Source organism: Crocuta crocuta, unplaced genomic scaffold (genome assembly GCF_008692635.1).
Source record: "Crocuta crocuta isolate KB4526 unplaced genomic scaffold, BGI_CrCroc_1.0 scaffold8, whole genome shotgun sequence".
Taxonomy (NCBI): Eukaryota; Metazoa; Chordata; class Mammalia; order Carnivora; family Hyaenidae; genus Crocuta; species Crocuta crocuta.
The window spans coordinates 930,782-950,254 of record NW_027532162.1 but is presented as its reverse complement, the minus strand read 5'-3'; the positions used below and the strand labels follow the sequence as shown (position 1 = coordinate 950,254).

The following is a 19,473-nucleotide window of genomic DNA, read 5'->3' as shown; positions in this document are numbered from 1 at the left end:
TCATCCCAGCCTTGATTATTTTTTGTCCACCATTTATATCTGTTCAGTTAACTTAAAAACAATTTTAAAAGAAATTTTGGAGTAATTTCAGTATTACTATTGATTATTATTTTTTAAAATATTTCTTTTGAGAGAGTACATGTGCACAAGCAGGGAGGGACAGAGAGAGAGAAAAACAAAGCAGGCTCCAGGCTTTAAGCTGTCAGTGCAGACAGATCCCGATGTGGGGCTTGAACCCACAAACTGTGAGATCATGACCTGAGCTAAAACCAGATACCTAACCGATTGCCACACAGGTGCCCGGTAGTAATTTTAGATTCATAGAAAAATTGAAAAATTCCCATGTATCTTTTATTCCGTTTCCCCTAATGTCACGCCTCCTGTCACCACAGTCACCATGGTGCCCGTCTTCATGCACTTGGGCCACTGTGATAGAATACCATAGGCCATGTGGCTCGTTTCTCCCAATTCCAAGATTGGGGTGTCAGCACAATTGAGCTCTTGGCAAGGGCCTTTTTCCTGGTTGCGTCCTCACATGGCCTGCCTTTGTGCATGGGTAGAGAGCGAGCGAGCAAGTGTCTTTTCCTCTTCCTATAAAGAGGGACATTAGTCCTGTCACGGGCCCCATTCTCATGACTTCATCTAACCCACATTACCTGTGAAAGGCCCCATCTCCACGTGCTATCATATTGAAGGTTAGGGCTTCAGTATGTGATTGTGGGCGGGGAGGGGGGGGGGGCACATTAGTCCACAGCACCGTGTTTTATTAGGCTTACCGTATTTCTCCCTTGCAGAGTAACTAAATGTTTTGATTTATTTTGATTTGTTATTATTACATTTTTTAAAATATTTATTCATTTTTGAGAGAGAGAGTGTATAAATGGGGGATGGACAGAGAGAGGGAGACACAGAATCCAAAGCAGGCTCCAGGGACCACGCTGTCAGCACAGAGCCTGACGTGGGGCTCGAACTCTCAGACCACGAGATCATGACCTGAGCCGAAGTCGGACACTTAACCAACTCAGCCATCCAGGCGCCCCCATGTTTTGATTTCAAAGACACTACTCTATGCTGTTGTGGGAATGAGAATAAATAAAGATACTGAAGCCAGCCAGTGATTCACCTAGAATACCGGATAATGTTGTAAACTTGTACAGAATCAGAGACTTTTAGAACTTTTTATTCTGGAAAAAGTAGCTTGGAGAAGAGAGCCAACAGTGAGCTAGCTCTGCCTCTCGTTCAGGGTCTACACGCATGACTGTTCTGACCCGTGTTAGAATAAGTGTCACATGTCATCCACACTCCCCTGCTGCTGGCCATGGCCCCCTAGCATGAGGACATACCCCTGTGGAGTCCAGAGCCAGGTCAAGTCCACATTTGAACATGGGCACAGTATTTGTCTACTCTGTACTCCATCATGATTGTCTCAGCAGAGCCCTTCATAGCATTATTTCACCGGGCGGGGGGGGTCTGGTCCACTTAGCTGTCACGATTCCTTAGTCATCTTTCATCTGACATGGATCCTTTTTTTCTTTTTTTTTAAAGTGTTTATTTTAAGAGAGAGAGAATGCAGGTGTGTGTGAGTAGGGGAGGGGCAGAGACAGAGACAGAATCCCAAGCAGGCTCCCTGCTGTCAGTGCAGAACCTGGTGTGGGGCCCAATCCCAGGAATTCTGGGATCATGACCTGAGCTGAAATCTAGAGTTTGATGCTCAACCGACTAAGTTAACCAATCAGACTCCCCTGAAAGAGGTCCTCTTCAAAGAAAGAAAAAAAAATCTCTTTTCCTTTCGTAACATAGACATCTTTGAAGAGTACAGGCCAGTTACTTCGTAGATTGTTCTTAGTGTGGGTTTGTCTGATGTTTCTCTGTGAGTGTATTTAGATCACACATCCCGGATAGGAATATTCCCTAGGTGACTTCTGTGTACTTTTCATCAGATTAACCCTTCCAGATGCAAGTGATGTCATCTGCCCCAGGGTGGTGCTGATTTCTCTCTTGGTCAGGCTATTGTCTGTGTTGTCCATTGTGTAGTTCTGGTTTTGACCCCTGCACTGATCTGTGGGGACACTTGAGTCATAGACTCAAAGCTGGCAGGTTTCAGACTGCTCTTAGGGGTCCTGTGGTGAGGTGGTGAGTAGGGAGGGGAGATGGAACCCTCTAGGTCTGTGGCATTCAGAGATGGACCATTTTAGTCTGTTTTTACATATTTGGTTTCCAAATAAAATTTATTTCAAGTAAGAGTTAGCCTGCTTTATTTGAATTTCTTTAGAATTAGTGAATCATCTAAGGAAGTCTTTTGCTGCAGCTCCCCTCCCTGCCTTCATTTAGTGTTTGAATTCTAGTCCAGCAAGCTTTTTATTACTCTGTAATGGATAAGCCAAATTGTGGATAATCTTTTATTTTATTTTATTTTATTTTATTTTATTATTTTAGTTGAATCATGTATTCTCAGAAATGTCTAGTGTTTAAAACATAACTTCATAAGGTTATACAAGTGAAATCTCCATGATGACAGCACATTTTACACAACAAATATAAAATGTTTTTGAAACTTAAAATAATCTTGTGTTGTTTTTAGTCTTCAGGTTGATTTATTATTCACTATCTTGTCTAGGCTTTCCCAGTATGCACTATATTTTATTTTATTATTAAAAAAATTTATTTTAATGTTTTATTTATTTCTGAGAGACAGCATGAGCAAGGGAGGGTCAGAGAGAGAGGGAGACACAGAATCCAAAACAGGCTCCAGGCTCTGAGCTGTCAGCACAGAGCCCGACACGGGGCTTGAACCCACAGACTGTGAGATCATGACCTGAGCTGAAGTCGGACGCTTAACGAACTGAGCCACCCAGGCGCCCTGCACTATGTTTGATTTTAAAAACTGATTATCTTTTTTAAGATTTTTTGTTAAAATGAAATTTATACTAACGATTTCTAGTACAGGGCTTATAGTACTTGCAAGACTAAAGTTGTTCTGGGTTAATTTTATAGGAGGACAAAGACACTGATTCCACCAAAGAACCTTTGGATGACCTTTTCCCAAATGACGACGACGAGCCCGGTCAAGGAAGTAAGTTGGCGAAGGGGAATGGTTAAGTGGCAGCCTAGAACAGAAGGTGGTTTATCCTGTTGTGATGTCATTGCCACAGTTAGTGGCCTGCCTCACGGGAGCACGTGTGTGTTCGGATTGCATTGTATTTCCAGAAGAACTTCAGAGAGTTTCTTGGTGGGATACAGTAGTACGTTAGACCCACTCCACCCCCCACGGAATAGGGGCGTGAAGTAGGGGCGTGCGGACTCGTACGGAGTTGGAAAGGTGAAACTGGCTTGCTGCCGAGGGCAGTCTGACTGCTCCCTTGGGGGCTTCACACGCCCCTCACAAGTTACTGCTGTTACGCAGCCTTCCTGGGGAGTGCTCTGCGGGTGTCCGTAGCGGGGGTGGGGGGTGGGGGCCCAAGTGCTACCCTGGGCCAGAGCTAGACACGAAGGGTGTGTGTGGGGGGGTGTTGTCTGCGTAGTCGGTCCCAGCGCCTCTGAAGTGGAGCTCTGTCCGTGCAGTCCAGCAGCAGCACAGCAGCGCGGCGGCGGCGGCACAGCAGGGCGGCTACGAGATCCCGGCGCGCCTGCGCACTCTGCACAACCTGGTCATCCAGTACGCCTCCCAGGGACGCTACGAGGTCGCCGTGCCGCTCTGCAAGCAGGCCCTGGAAGACCTGGAGAAGACGTCTGGCCACGACCACCCCGACGTGGCCACCATGCTCAACATCCTGGCCCTGGTGTACAGGCTAGTGCTCTCGCTTCATCCTCCCGTCTTACCTGGAGACCATGTTTCTAGTGAACTTGCCTTTAAAATGTTTCTATTAACCTGAATAAGCTGCTTCGCCGGCTTTACCGTTCACTTCTCAAACAGCCAGGGGCTTAAATTCAAGATACTTAGCAAGCTCTACGGCCGTCACCCTGCAGAACAGATGCTGCCCGAAACAACCCGGGTCAGGCCGCCCCGTCTAGCGTAGCCCACACGCACCCTTCGCCCAGGCCAAACCCAGCTGTTGATTGTTTTGACAAGGCTCTGTACCAGATTTCTTTTGTCTAGAATAGCCTTCCTGTCTCTCTGTCCGCTCTCTCTTCATTCTGAATCTCGGATTCCCCTTGCCCTTTGCCCCCGTTGTGGCCCCAGATCCCTTAATCCCTGCCTCCCTTCTGGTGCTTGTGTGCCGTGCTCCGCGTCGGGGCTGTTCGCACTTTGTTCTCTCTTCTCCCAGAGTAGTGTCCCTTAACGTTGGGGACCAGCCTGTGTCCGTGTCCCTGCCTCTCCCATCACTCCAGCACACTTCCTCCCTTAGGGGAGCCCGTGGCGAACGCATTGAAGGGAAGTGAGGAAGGAGTTAGCCTTTACAGCACAGGGCATGACGTGTTGGAGCCCTTTGTGCGTGTCTCTGAGCTGAACTAAGCTGAAATAGAGCAGAGGCGGGTGAGTAGGGACCTGAGGAGGGAGAAGGTGCTCACACAGCAGGAGTGCTGTGCTGCGGCCCTTCCAGTTCTGTGGGCTGCAGTGAAGGATCTGTGTTTCTTCATCGTCCTCATTCACCATTTTGGACCCACAAGTATATGTAGGATTTTAGGCTGGTTCCTGTGAGGCCCTAAAGAGGAGTATGTAATTCCTGTCCTCTGGGGAAACCAGAACGCCGGATTTAAGTCAGGAGAACTCAGCGTGTATCTCTGCTTAATGGCCACAAGACCGAGGATGTTGTCCAGAGCTTTTAACTTTTCTGAGCCCCAGTTTTCTTGGGTCTGAATGGAGGCAGTTACAGTATCCACTCAGAGGTCCGAGGGAAGGGCTGTGGCGCATGTGACACTCGGTGTTGCCCAACAGGTGTGAAATACTCAAATAGCATTTCTCTAAAGGAGCTTATATTCTTGTGTAGAAAACAGGCTGTTTACATCCATGTGTAATTACGGAAGCAGGGAGACTGGGTTCTTGTTAATAAAATGACACAGAAGTATTCATGGGACAGAAAGTCCGTCCAGTGAAGAGGATTAGGGAGGGANTGGGGGGGGGAGGTGGTGAGCAGTGTTGAGTGTGTTCGGACCTGACTCCTCAGTCTGGTGTGGCAAAGCTGGGTGGCGCCTGAAGAACGGTTGTGGGAGGTGGGCTGGTCGTGGGTGCCCTGTGGGCAGTGCAGAAGGGTGCCCGTGGGGACGGGGGCTCCCTCGTGGGTGTCACGAGAGACACTTTAGCATGGTGCATGCGACACAGTGGTGGCCAGAGCCTGGGGTCTTGTGTAGGATGTAGGATCTTAGGGATGTGGAGATGGGGACGGGGATCTGAGCAAGGACAGGGACAGTGTGGAAGGAGGGGGAGAGGGGCTCAGAGAAGAGAAATAAAATAATCCAGCCAGCCATAGAGACGAGCGGTTTCTTTAAAAAACAACAACAACAACAAAACAAAACAGAACAAAACAACACTAAAAAGGAAGCCCTCTTTAACAGCAGCTCAGCAGCTCTGCCCTCTGTTAGCCCCCTAATCTTCATGAGGCCAGCGCAACAGTCTGCCTTCTGGACATGCCGGACGCTTTTTTGACAGTTTTCCTGTTGATGGACATTTAGGTTCATTGGAGATTTTAACGGTTTCATATTGTAGGGATTCCTTAGCCATAGGTATTTACATTTAAAATCTTGAGAGATGATGTTGAGTTTCATTCCACCACTTTTTTTGCACTAACAACTTGAATATTTCTGGCCATTGCTTGCTGTTATTATTATAAATGTGGTAAATAGGAGACACACAGAGCCCAGCTGGGTCTTTGTTGTGGCACATGGGTGTGTGTGGTCACACCCTCGTCACTGTGTGGCGTGCTGGGGCCTCCGCGGCCTCTCCGCAGGCTTGTGTTTCCCTTAATGCTGTGGCTGAGAGTTTACTCGTATCGGACGAAAGTTAAAAAAGAAAATTAGTAGCGCCCTATCTATTCACATTATATTCAAGATTGGCAGCTGTTGCTGGGCTGTACCTCATTTCACCTTTCTTGTATTAAAAGACATTTCATTTTAATTTTAAGCTTTTTGGGAAGAGCATAATATACTGATAAATATCTTTAGAAGTTTTGTCTAAGATTCTGGATTTTTATTAGGATCAGTTCCTAAAATGGGTTAGAGCCTAAACAGTTGATATGTGGTACATATTGTGAAACCGCTTATCGGGAAGGTGGCATCCAGTCTATGCGTCGGCCGCGCTGTCCCCAGCCTAGGGCAGCGCTGGGGGCCTCTTCCATTGCCTTAGTGGAGAGCTTCTGCAGCAGCTCTTTGATGTTACATTTTTAGTCACTTGTGTCTTTCTGTGGATGTTCTGTTGTCTTGCCTGTTTTTCTGTTAGGATTTTCGTGTGTGCGGTGGTGTACTTTTGTTTCATGTTGAGTTTGCATTTCTGGTGGGCTTGTTCAGGGAGGCTGGCTGGGAGTCAGCATTCCAGCCGAGGTCCCTTGACCTTGGTTTGGGGCCACGCTTGAGAACTGGTGTGGTGATTCTTCGTGTGACCTCACTTTGGCCAGGTTTATAGTCCCTGACTGGTTACGGCATTTAGAAGGGTGCTCAGTACACCTTGTTGTGGTTGTTACTCATTATAACTGTTCCTAGTAGGTTTTGAAACTGTCATGCTTGCCGATTTTTACAAGAAGTTTGAGCCAGTTTATAATGTGTAGTACGATGACTGGAGAAAAAGAAATCTCAGTATACTTGGCCAGAATTAGTGTGCTTCAGAGGCTCCATGGGCCTCCTTAACCCCTCCCACGTGTGTGGGGCAGACGGGCTTCTGTAGGGCCACGCCTTGCTGGGCAGCTCTTATAGTTAAGAAACATGAAACATTAAGTCCCAAAACCAAATAGCTTTTATAATCACTTTGTTACATAAACCAAGGTGGGCAGAGGCTGGGTCTGGTGGCATATCTGTCTTACCACAGTCAAAAAATGTCCTCATTCCTCTTACTACAACCAAACAGTGGCAAGCTGTGTACCTGATTAAGACACTATCATGTACTGTATTTATTTTTCACTAGCTTTTTCATTATGCACATAGCATATCCTTAGCTTCCTAGAGCAACTCTGTGAGTTACATAATACACTTCCTTCCTAGATGGGCTGATGGGGATGGTGGGAGGCGGCTTCATGTCCCAAAGCCTTGTAGCCGCTAACCGGCAGAGTCCCGGCTCAGATGCTGGCATCAGTTCTGAAAGCAGGTGAAGCTATGCCCACTTTCTGGACTGGCTCACTTGTTCTGTGTGGAGCAGCTAGTTGTGTGGGGCTGGCGTTGTCCGGGTGATCTGCAGTGGAGGGCCAGCTTCAGAAGGTGATCAGGCCTGGATTCCAAGTTCACATTAGTTGGTGGAATCTTTTTTGTATACACTAGAGGTGTTTTTATTAGTTGACTTTTTAGTTTTTAAATAGTTGAAACTTTTATTTCTGTAGTTTCAAAATTACGTTTTAAAAGGATGTAATAAGCTACATCCAAAATACTTAACGTATGTCTTTTAATTTAGAGACCAGAATAAATACAAAGATGCCGCAAATCTACTGAACGATGCCTTGGCCATCCGTGAGAAAACTTTGGGCAAAGATCATCCAGCGGTTTGTATATCTGGTTCTTTCATTCTTTTTATATTTTACTTTCCCTAATATTTTTTTTACCCAACTCATTTTAATATTAAACTCAACAGGGAAGGCTTAAGAGCTGCCTTTTCACTTGATGGAACAGGTAGGCATCTTCACTTATGTGACACCAGGGACCAGCTTCAGTCCCGGGGACTCTGATACTTATTTACATGCGCTTGCGCACACTGTTCAGCATCGCCATCTCAAATGGATCACGTGCTGTTTTTTTTATCTTCAATCAAATTGCATGTACTTTGATAATTTTTTTTCTGAAGAATTTATATTGTCTTTTTCTTAAAATCTGGTCAGATTTGCACACCTCTGTGTTTGGGTTGGTTGGGTTGGCCTTGTGGCTTCCAGTGAAATTTAAAAAAAGACAAATCAGGACCACGCTGATGATGTTGATTGTTGAATTTTTACATTCCGCACTCACTTTGCAGAATCTGTATCTAGTGAATTGCTGCCATTCCTTTCTTCACCGAAGAGCACTTCACTGTGCCCCCTGGGCATCGGTGGACGGTGAGATCGGAAGTCCTGTCCGTGGGTCCTCTACCACTCCTTCATGTTCCTTCTGTGTTGGTAGGTGGCGGCCACTCTGAATAACCTTGCAGTGCTGTACGGCAAGAGAGGGAAGTACAAAGAGGCCGAGCCGCTGTGTAAAAGAGCCCTGGAGATCAGAGAAAAGGTGCGGACCAAGGAACAGTGCTCCTTGTGTTGAGATGCGGTGTTCTGTGCCTTTGAAGCATTTCAGGTTTTAAGTTTTGAGAGATGATCCCTGTGGTATGTGGTGACTAAACATTTCCTGAATAAAACTCCTTGGATAAGGGATGAGGTGGACAGCCTGCAAAGCACAGCCGCTTGGCCCATTCAGACCCATGTTTACGAGGAGTGGGTGATCATGTATGCCCGCCCTGCCTGATGGGCCTGAAGTGCGTGCAGAAGGAACAGCTTCTAAGGACTGGCCGTGGAAAGCCTGGGGGCATATCATTCCACAGTGGGGTGTGTACCTGTCGAGAAGAAACACATTGGAGTTTAAAAATAAAGTCGCCAGCTAGGCTTGCAAAGCTTAAGAAATGAAATTATTTTCAGAAGTAAAGTGTAACTCAGAACTGTAGATGATGTCAGCATCATGGATAGTAATTCTATCAGGAGCTACAGTTTATAATAATTAGGTATTGGAAAAAATGTAGCTTGTTAATGTCAGCAGTTAGGGAGGCTTGGGTGTCCGGTCCATGCCATGAATGACCAAGGGTGGTATTTTAATTTGGTGTTTTTTGTGATTATTTACCAGCGATATTGCAAGGTCATTTAATTTTAGCCATATGACAAGAAATTGGGAAAGGGGAAATAAAAAGGGCTCATCATCAAATTATGCAGGACAACTTCTTTCCTGCTCCCGTCTGCATGATGTTTATGCAATAAATAGATTTTGAGTGGACTAGGGTTAAAGTCAAGGAGAGCACATAAGTATCAAATTAAGGATTATGAACTCCATACAGTGGTCTGCCAGATTCCTTCACTGATTTAGCAGTGTGTGTTGAGTACTTGGGGGCCCTGCTTGGTTAGAGCTGGTGATTTACAAATGAGAGAAAGCTCTCCTTCCCGGGGGGCATAAGTGTGCTTGGCTTCCAGGATAGAGTTCTGGGAGTGTGCAGAGCAGGGGCCCCCCCCCCAAAGTCCCAGGAGGGTGGTGCACTGGGAATGGCTGCCCTCAAGTAGTCAGCATTTGTACTGAGTTTTAAACAAGGTTCACAGGCAGGGAGAGCAGGGGAGTGCAGAGACGGAGGGGTAGCATGCTTCCTTGGGGAGGCACAAGGTTCAGAGAATGAATCGCTTGTTCAAGGTCCTGAGGAAATAGTTTAATATTTATTTGCCTGTGTGTCAGCACCTTTCTGAATGCTGACGTTTACGCTGGTGAAGGAGACGTAGCATTGGCACTCCTGGTTATAATGGGCAGTGGACTTCATAGGTCAAGAAGATAGTTTTAGGTAGTGATTCTTGCAAAGAAAGAAACCAGGATGTTTGTGAGTTACCAGGGTGGGGCCGGGCCGGGGCTTCCTTCAGTTGGATGTAGGGAAGTGTCCTCTCAGAGGTTCTGCGGGGACCCGGGGTTGATCAGTTAGGGGGTGTGGTGGGGGAACTGGGAGAAGGACATGAGGCATCTGGGATGAGAATTTGGAAGGCTCTGCAGGGGGAGTTTGAAGTGTGAGGGCAAGTGGCTCTGGTGACCACAGAGGCTTAGTGTGAGGGATATGTAGGCTGCGTGGAAGAGCTGGAAATTCCCTTTGAAGGCTGCTTGTACATGTCAGGATGCGTCTTGTGCAGCAGCTAGAGTCAGATAGGGCTCTTCCAGAACTTGGCAGCCATGCTAACGTAACCTTTACAACAGCGTCCTGATCTGTAGACTGTGCCTAGTCCACCATCGCCAGCTCCCGGGGGCTTAGTCCAAGAAGTGAAGAAGTTTAAAGCATGTACAGTTCCTTCCCACCCCCCAAGAATGAGAGTTCTGGTGAAGTTATTTTTATTATTACATGGCACGGGGAGGCCGGGTGTTAAGTCTGGAGGCTAGGCACAGTCCCATTTCTGTTTAGAAGGATCTTTCTCGTAGGTGGAGAATGGATTGGATGGTAGTGAAACAAACAAATCAGTGTTTCTAATACACTATATTTTGTTCCAGGTTTTGGGAAAGGATCACCCTGATGTTGCTAAACAGTTGAATAACTTGGCCTTACTGTGCCAGAATCAGGGCAAGTATGAAGAAGTGGAATATTATTATCAAAGAGCCCTCGAGATCTACCAAACAAAACTGGGGCCTGATGACCCCAATGTGGCCAAAACGAAAAATAACCTGGTATGTTGATAGAGGCACACTCTATAGATAAAGCCAGAATTCCTTTTTTTAAAATTTTGAAGTTTCTTTTGTAATTTAACCTGTAGGTATGAGTGTATGTTTCATTTATATATGAAGAAGTCTAAGTACTTTATTTTATTTTAAGGCCTCCTGCTATCTGAAGCAAGGAAAATTCAAGCAAGCAGAAACCCTGTACAAAGAGATTCTCACTCGTGCACATGAAAGGGAGTTCGGTTCTGTGGATGGTAAGAACTATACCAGTGCTTCTGTACAGACACGGTTGTAGGATGCAGGAAGAGTGATTTCCTGCAGCAGCTTGGTAATACCCAAATCGTCATCACATTTTCAATAGAGAATGTAATTTGGCTTTTAGAAGTGATTTTGCAGGTAGCGCTGAGAGGAGAGGACGTGGCATGGTCTGAGTGGCCATAGGCTCATCCGTTCATCTACCGTCCAGTGGATGTGGGGGATGCCTGCATACTTGCCCTGGCGTCACCAGTTACTGCACCAGTTACTCTCAGTGGGGTCGTGCGTCTTGTGGTGAGGGGTGATGAGCCCCCTGCCCCACGTCTTGCCTCGTTGCCCTCGCGAGAGTCCAGTCTTGCTTCACGCACAGTTCAGAGCATTAACCCAGCCAACCTCTCTGGAGGCATCAAGGGTTCTGGGATTGTCCTGTCATCCTGGTTCTCAGTGTGCCAGCAGGGACCAGTGGCCTCAGCACCGCCCGGGACCTGTCAGAAGCGCAGGCCGTCGACCCCACCCCAGGCCTGCTGGGTTATGAGGCTGTCTTAAAGAGCCAAGGCCTGTCTCCATATTGCTTAAAGTGTTCTAGGTATTTAATACACAGTTTTGGAACAAATATTTTGCAGGATTCAGTTGCTCAGTGAAATAGCATTTGTGTTCGGGTGTTACGTAAGCGTTTCCCCAGCATCAGGTGTTGCATAAAGCATGTGGAATGAGGACAGTTGTTACTGGTGTGCAGGAAATCTCAGAACGTATAGGGAAAGGTTTTGCTTAACAAATGTTTACTTTATCCTTTATTTTTTACTTATTTATTTATTTTGCGGGGGAGGAGCAGAAAGACGTGGTCAGAGGATCTGAAGCAGGCTGTGTGGGGACAGCAGAGACCAATGCACGACTTAAACTCACGAACTGTGATTGTGACCTGAGCCAAAGTTAGATGCTGAACTAACTGAGCCACCCAGGTGCCCCAGTAAATATTTTCTTTTATAGAGAGCTTCTAGAATCCACTCTTGAAACGTCTTTCAGGTGTATTAGTATTTTTCCCCTCCGTTAGTAACTGGAGCGGTTGAGAATCTAGGAACGCCCCAGACTCTCCATGTTGAGCACAGGTTCTGTTTGCAGTCAGGACAGGACGGGACAGCACCCACCTCCCCGGAGTTGTTCCGTTCCCAGGGGCTTCCACATCCTCGCCTAACTGCACAGGCCGTTTGGACTGATTTCGGGTTATTTCCTTGATGCTGCTTTTGAAAAATTCCATTCTTGGGGAATATTTGTTTTCTTGCAATTAGCTGGCTTTTTGCTAAAAATAGTAGCACAAAGTCCAGTTAATTGGATTCTAGTTAAAAGTGGTTTTCCTGTATTTGGATTTGCCTTCTATGCAAATGTTAAAACGTAGGACAGAAGACATTTTTTTGAAGGTAAGATGCACGTGTGTCTTGTGGCCATCGATGTGTGACCTCCAGTCTCACAGGGCCTCCTGCTTATAGTGCACACACTGACACGTGACCTGTTGTGTCGCTCGGGGGTCCTGCACTGTTAGCTGCTGTGTACCCACCCGGCTACTCTCGCGCTAGAATTAGTGCAGTTAGACGTGGCTACGCAGTGCCAGCAGTGCTGCCTTCGCGGGCCCTTCACTCTTAAAGCCACAGTCTCCTGTGACATCCCAAGTAATAATCATAATTCTGTCAGGCGGTCTCAGTGTGTAATCGCGTTTAACTCCTGCGAAGTGGGTCAAACCTTAACCCATTTTAGGAGTGAGGATGCTATAGACTCAGTGACTTGGCCAAGGTTAGATGGTTAGTGAGCGGCCGACCTGGTGTGAGCATAGGTTTCTTCCTCTGGAGCCTGAAGCCGGTCCTTGAAAGTGTCCTGCATACAGACACGGAAGGTGAAGGTCACCCATGATTTCCAGTGTTTTCCTTCTTTCCGTGTCAATCGATTTACACAGTTAAAACCATGCTTTACATGTACTCACGTATACTACTCGTTTACCTTCAGACTTGTACCTTAAACATTTTTCATGTGAAAAGTATTTTCATAAGTGTCACTTTTGAGACTGCTTACCCTCCATGGTGTGGGCATGCTCATTGTCTAGAAGTGCTGGATGGAGCAGCATGGTTTAGGTTCTGAGAAGTTAAGACCGTAAGAGAATATTTTGCATCTTTTCCCAGTTTTGCCTCCAGCATCTTACTCCTTTTTCTTAGACTTTGGTTAACGCTAGCTTTCTCAGATTCTAAGTACTCACAGTGTTATGTGAAGATTCTAGCACTAGAGTCTCACTGTAGGAGCGTCAGCATTCGTCAGATTTCATTTGACAGCCGCCCGCCTGTGCGGGTGCATTTGCTTCTGCAGCTTCTGCAGTCACCGCAACCTGGCCCTCCCCGCCCCGGCCTCAGTGTCATGGTGTGCTCTGTTTTCTCCCCTAGATGAAAATAAACCCATTTGGATGCACGCTGAAGAAAGAGAAGAATGCAAAGTAAGAATACACTGTTCTGAGAGAGTTTCCAAATTGAATATACTGCTTTAAAAAATAATTATTCATTTGTTATAATTTAGGGAAAGCAAAAGGACGGAACATCTTTTGGAGAATATGGCGGCTGGTACAAAGCCTGCAAAGTTGATAGGTAGGTCTTTTTACCTAAAAGAACAGAGTCGCCTTGGAAGGTGCTGGTGGTTAGGGCAGCTTGTAAGTGACCCAACACGAAATGTTCCGGAAGGTGGTGTGCTTGCAGTGTCCCCTACTGTTCCCAAACTCCAGCCCCAAAACCTGTAATTTTGTTTTTTAAATGTTCATTTATTTAGAGAGAGCGAGCATGTGCAGGAGGGAGGGGGCCAGAGAGAGAGAGAGAGAATCCCGAGGAGGCTCCATGTTGTCATCACAGAGCCCGATGTGTGGCTCGAACTCCGTAACCGTGAGATCATACCTGAGTTGCAATCAAGTGTGGATGCTTAACCTCCTGAGGCCCCCGGGCGCTGTTCTTTGTTCGGTACCGTAGGTGCCTGTCATTAGTAAGAAAACAGTCTCTTGCAGTACCTGCATATGCTAAAAGGAACTAGGCTTTTTTCTGGTTTCTTAGTAAGACTGGTGAGGAGTGCGTCTCTCCTGCCGTCACACACGCCGCACTCTGGCTCCGGTCCTGCGTGTTCCTTCCGTCTCCCTCCGTGCGGAGAGCAGGGAGCCAGTGAACTGCAACGTTACAAGTACCTTGTCCTCTTCACTGCCCGGCACAGAGCAGGCTCCACTTCCAGGGGAGGCGCGGTGGTCACTAGACGTGGCACTAGACGTGTCTGTTGACAGGGGCAGGGGACTGCACCGGCGGCCGCAGCCTGGAAAGAGCCGGTGGGCCCAGTGCCGCCTCAGGGCTCAGCGCGGGGGTGTCCCGGCCCTGCACAGAGCCTGCGGGGTGTCGGGGCTGGCCTAGCCGCGCCATGCGGCACTGGCAGGCCACGTGGACCGAAAAAGAACTGTTTTAGAATTTTGCAGCTTAAGAAAATACCGTAGAAATTTAAGTATTTCTCACAAACCTAAGTCTGTTAGTCCTTTAGATTATGTATTGTTGACAGTAGTTCTCAAACTTGTATTTAATATTCTGTGTATCCTGGGCTTTCTTACAGTCCAACCGTTACAACTACTTTGAAAAACCTCGGGGCACTTTACAGACGTCAAGGCAAATTCGAAGCTGCTGAGACATTGGAGGAAGCAGCCATGAGGTCCCGTAAACAGGTCCGTGCCCTTCCTTCCATTTTTAACTCACCTGTTAGAGCTTTAATTGAATGGAATGAATGAGTCTTTTATTTAAAAAAACTTTTTTTTAAATTTTTTTTTTTTATGTTTATTTTTTAAAGAGAGAGAGAACAAGTTGGGGAGGGTCAGAGAGAAAGGGAGACACAGAATCCAAAGCAGGCTCCAGCCTCTTAGCTGTCAGCACAGAGCCCAGTGCGGGGCTCGAACCCACAAACTGTGAGATCATGACCTGAGTCGAAGTCAGTTGCTTAACCAACTGAGCCACCCAGGCGCCCCGAATGAGTCTTTTTTGATATGACTGACCAAAAGCTTGACTTAGAAATAGAAAACATTAATATTTTAGTTTGTACAAATAAAACTGCGTTATTTAAAAGGTCATAACTATAGGGATGCCTGGGTAGCTCAGTTGGTTAGGTCTCTAAACTCCTGATCCTCAGTTCAGGTGTTAGTCTCAGGATCTGGAGTTGAAGCCTCGCATTGGGCTCCTTGCTGGGTGTGAAGCCTACCTTAAAAAAAAAAAAAAAAAAGATCATAACTATGACACTAAAACCACAAGCAGCAAAAGAAAAACTCGATTGGTTACATTTACTGGAATTAGAAATGTGTGTGCATTCGAGGTCACTCTCCGGATAGTGAAGACACCACGGGATGGGTGGAGCGTTTGAAGATCACATCTGATGATGCTCTAGTGTCTAGAATATAACGAGACAGAGGGATCTTCTAGTTAAAGAATGAGCAGAGGAGCTGAGCAGACAGTTCTGCTCACAGGTGCAGGCGAGCAAAAGTGCTCCCCTTCGGCAGCCGCCACCCTGCTTCACCCCCTGGGGATGGCTCAGGTGCAACACACAACAACAGGTGTTGAGGGAAAGATGTACAAGTTGGAGCCCCTGTGCATGGCTGGTGGGGATGTGAGGGGCTGCAGTGGGCGGCAGCTTGGTGGCTCCTCAGGAAGGTGGACATCGGAATATAAGACTGTTTTCCTTCATCTTTTGAGGCGTTTAGTCATGTGAAACACGTGTGAGGAAATACGGGGAGGGGCGCCCTTGTTGCCCTGTAATGAGTGGCTGTCAGAGTGATGAGTACGTTAACCTTGTGTGTGCGTGCGCTTTTGCGTTCCCCTGTGTGTGAGCATGTGTGTGTGTGTGAATATATAAAAACGTATGTAAAGATGGTAGGTTTGGTTTTGTCTTCTCCGTTTAGGACTGGAGAGGCAGGTGTGAGTTTCCCCGTCCTGAATGGAACGTGTGTAGGCAACTATGTGCTTGCTGGTTTATCGCCACTTTTGTCAGGGATTAAAATGACCCGTGTTTACCTTAGAATTCTTTTTCTGAACAAAGTCTGTGCGGAGTGAGGAGAGAAACCCAGGCAGAGTTGGTACCAATGATGTCTCCCAGCCGGTGCTCCTGGAGGAGCCCCTTTCTTACGTCCCACCATCCTTCCTGGGTCTTCTGACTCTGAAGGGCTGCTTGCGCGCTTGGTGTGGGCAGGGGAGAGCGCCTGGGGGTGTGGGGACCCCTTTGTGGGGGTCTGGCTGTGTGGGCTGCATGGCATTCAGGCACAGTGCCCGCGTCTACCACCCCTGGGGATGGATGGAAGGTGGCTTCCACAGCCTTGATGCTCGTCCCAGCTCTAGACTTCTGTGACCTGTCATCAAGGCTCATGCCAGTGATCCAGGCTTTGTTTTAAAGTTGCCAGGAGGATGTTTATTAGAGGAGCCGAGTCTGGGGACCAGCAGTTGTAGAAGCTTAAGGAAGAGGATTGTCAGTGCTTTACCCAGAAAGCTCTCCTCCTGCTGGGGAGGGGGCACAGTCCGCTTTACCGTGAAGTCACGTTAGTACCTCATCTGTTTGAGGTTTGTACCTTTTGAGGAAAACCTTGTGGGAGTCCGCACAAGCGTAGTTATTTGCACGAGCTGTTAGGGTTGAATCCCATTTAGAATACGGATTGTTAGAACCAAAACACACCCGGAGACAGTCTGCACCATGTTGAGTGAGCGAGGTCCCTGATGCAGCGAAGCGAAGTGACAGCTTGCTGCCGCCCTCTTACCCTGGCACCGAGGCCGTCTGGGCATCATTCCAGCTCCTTCCGACGAGACTTTGAAAGCAGAGAGGTTTAGAGGGTGTGCCTGCCCCCTGGGTTCTATCTTGAACATGTCCTTGCTCTTGGGCACGTCTGTCCCAGCTGCCCACCCACAGGTCCTTTCTTGGGGAGGGCGTTTCAGGTTTGTATAGGTCAGTTTGTTTCCTTGTAAGTATCTCGAGTGTGCAGTTCACTTGCTGGAGCCCATCGTTTGTTGTCTTTTAAAATTCAAGGTAAAATTCAACGGGGGGAATGCCTGAGTCTAAGTGTACATTCCTGAGAATCCCTGCTCTGAGTTTTCCTTTCCAGTGTTTACGGGCTGTGTTTGTTTTTGTTTTCCTCAGTGAAACATAACTCTCTTAGAAATCCTTAATGAAACTTAAGTTCTAATGGGTCAAACCCTTTCCCCCTTGCCTGGCTCACAGGGTCTTGACAATGTTCACAAACAGAGAGTAGCCGAAGTGCTGAATGACCCTGAGAACATGGAGAAGCGGAGAAGCCGGGAGAGCCTGAATGTGGACGTGGTCAAGTACGAGAGCGGCCCTGACGGAGGGGAGGAAGTGAGTATGAGCGTAGAGTGGAACGGGGTAAGTACAGTACACAGCCGCCGGCGTGCTCGGCCAGGCACTCTGTCCCCGGGTCCCCTGGCTGCGGCCTGGGCCAGTGTCCTCCAGGGGTGCCTGCCAGCACTTTCCTCCTGTCTTACGTGCCAGATCCCCTCCTGGTCTCAAATTATGTACAAAATTAAGATTTTTGTAAGTTCTTATCTTCTGCTAATGATGAAGTCTGTTACTTGTTTGAAGTGGTAATTTTCTTCTCTGGAGGAACCCATGAAAGCTGTTTGGCTTAACTTTGAGCACTTAAATGCTGATTGAGTGTCCTGGTTATTTAAAGCATAATCCATAACCTGATTTTATTTTAATATTAGGATTAGTGTGGCAGATAACTAACTCGCTTTGTTAACTTAACCCATTTTCCTCGCTAACTCCAGCGCTCCTAATTTCACTGACCAGGCTGCTGTCGATTTTGTTAGAAGTGATTGAGATTCCTTAAAGGGAGGTGATGTTTCACACCAAACGTGTCTCTAGGAAAGAACAGGTGGGGGGGCTCCCTCGTCAGAGTCATCTGCCAGAGGTTTTCGGATCCAGAACTTGTGCCTGTGTTTGGAACCCATCCCTCCAGGCTCTACCTCTGGCTTTCATGACTTTGCCTCGGTGGACATTCTTACCACTGCTGTTTACCCAGTGGTTGTCAAAGAGCGTGTGGCCTTCTGAACATTTTTTCCTAGTGTATTTTGGTCACACGTGGGTAATATTTTTGTATATTGAGCTGCTATTTGTGGGATTTTGCTTTTATCGGAGAGGATTGAATGCAGGATTTTATCGGAGAGGATTGAATGCAGGATTAGCTTCAACACATCCAGGTGCACTATTGATTTTTTTTTTTTTTTTGGAAGTTGTAGTAGTGCAGTTTGACTAGTTGTAATGGTACAAATGTTTTGCCAAATATAGTTTTAGGGTTTCCTACACTCCCATCTTTTTGCGTGTATTTATTTGGGATTTTCCTATAGCTGTAGAGGTTTGGTAAGGATTAGCATTCTAATAGACACTTCGTATGTAATGTTAGTGGTGCAGTTTCAGGGAGAACGTCTTTATGACCGTCTCTGTCTGGTGGCTGCCTTGCTTTGGTTTTTCTGTGCCAAGACAACCAATCAGCATCTGCTGTGACCATCCCCCCGTCAGGGTGTAGTCTGAACAAAAACCATGATGGCGCAGGCCCTCCTCTTGCTCACATCTGGCCACACTGTGTACTGTACTCTCCCCGTGGCTCGGGGCGTCCTGCATGCCTGTGTGGAGGGCCATGTCCCTTCTCTGCCCTTTAGAAGCCAGGGTGCAGAGTTGATACTCTTGAATGAAGTTGTAGAGGAGCTTTTTCTTGAGACAGTATTTCTAGGTCAATCTTCCTGTGAAGTCTTGTCATAAAATTATTGACAATGTGGAGTTCTGTGACCTCTTCAAGGCTGAGACTCCGGGATAAGGGAGAGCCGCTTTCCGCCCAGAGCAGAGGGCTGGTAGGCAGCTGCCCGTTGGGCCGGCTGCAGAGCCGCAGTGCGGTGGGCAGAGCAGTCACTCCTTTGAGTGCACGCTCGCCTCTCCTCCCATTTCCCGTTTCCCTGTCACTTTGGACATGCTCTCACTTAGGATGCTCACACATTGGACTGTGGACACCTTTTTACTTGACTTTTAGGCACCAGGAGCTCTGCATATTTGACAGGATCCATCACAGGGCTCATCGATTGGCTGTGGAGTCCATTGGCTGAAAGAATCTAGATTCCATATCTTAAGTCGATCCTAAACTCGCTTTGAACAGCAGAAGGATCCCTTTCTTCAAGCAGAGTCTCCACTTAAGCAGTGGTGACTGATGAAGTGCCCAGGTTAGCAGGCAGGGAGCCGCGTGGCTGGTGTGCCCAGCACTGGGCCCCGTGGCCCCTGCTCACACTCAGCCCGCCCTCACCTTCGAGGGAAGGCCACGGCTCTCCGTTTCTGAGAAGGTGGTGCTGAGTTCTTCCGACATAGGGTTGTTATTTTCATTTTCAAAGCATACTCTTAGGCTTTAAGAAGAGACCTAGTAAAGGCAGTGTGCACATGTGCATTTTTTTATTAAAAATTTTTTAATGTTATATTTATTTTTGAGAGGGAGATAGAGACAGCATGAGCAGGGGAGGGTCAGAGAGAGAGGGAGACACAGAATCCGAAGACAGGCTCTAGGCTCTGAGCTAGATGTCAGCACAGAGCCCAGCCCGGGGCTCGAACCCATGAACTGTGAGATCATAACCCGTGTCGAAGTCGGACGCTCAACTGACTGAGCCACCCAGGCTCCCCACATGTGCATTTTTTTTTTTTTTTTTTTTT

At 47.3% G+C, this 19,473-nt stretch overlaps 1 protein-coding gene across 14 annotated transcripts in view; it reads left to right on the top strand.

Annotated features, from left to right (window-relative positions):
• The window catches only part of KLC1 (kinesin light chain 1), a 38,555-nt gene that overhangs the window by 4,240 nt on the left and 14,842 nt on the right, over positions 1 to 19,473 (top strand). For 7 of the 14 annotated variants that reach the window (XM_077776492.1, XM_077776499.1, XM_077776495.1 and 4 more), the window contains exons 4-13: positions 2,995 to 3,073; positions 3,562 to 3,787; positions 7,532 to 7,619; positions 8,227 to 8,328; positions 10,321 to 10,494; positions 10,640 to 10,739; positions 13,164 to 13,213; positions 13,294 to 13,361; positions 14,353 to 14,461; positions 16,987 to 17,121. In XM_077776492.1, coding sequence (XP_077632618.1) covers positions 2,995 to 3,073; positions 3,562 to 3,787; positions 7,532 to 7,619; positions 8,227 to 8,328; positions 10,321 to 10,494; positions 10,640 to 10,739; positions 13,164 to 13,213; positions 13,294 to 13,361; positions 14,353 to 14,461; positions 16,987 to 17,121 — 1,131 coding nt within the window. Of the gene's footprint in view, positions 1 to 2,994; positions 3,074 to 3,561; positions 3,788 to 7,531; positions 7,620 to 8,226; positions 8,329 to 10,320; positions 10,495 to 10,639; positions 10,740 to 13,163; positions 13,214 to 13,293; positions 13,362 to 14,352; positions 14,462 to 16,986; positions 17,149 to 19,473 lie in introns of all 14 variants that reach the window. The other 7 variants (XM_077776488.1, XM_077776491.1, XM_077776489.1 and 4 more) reach the window with 2 other exon arrangements.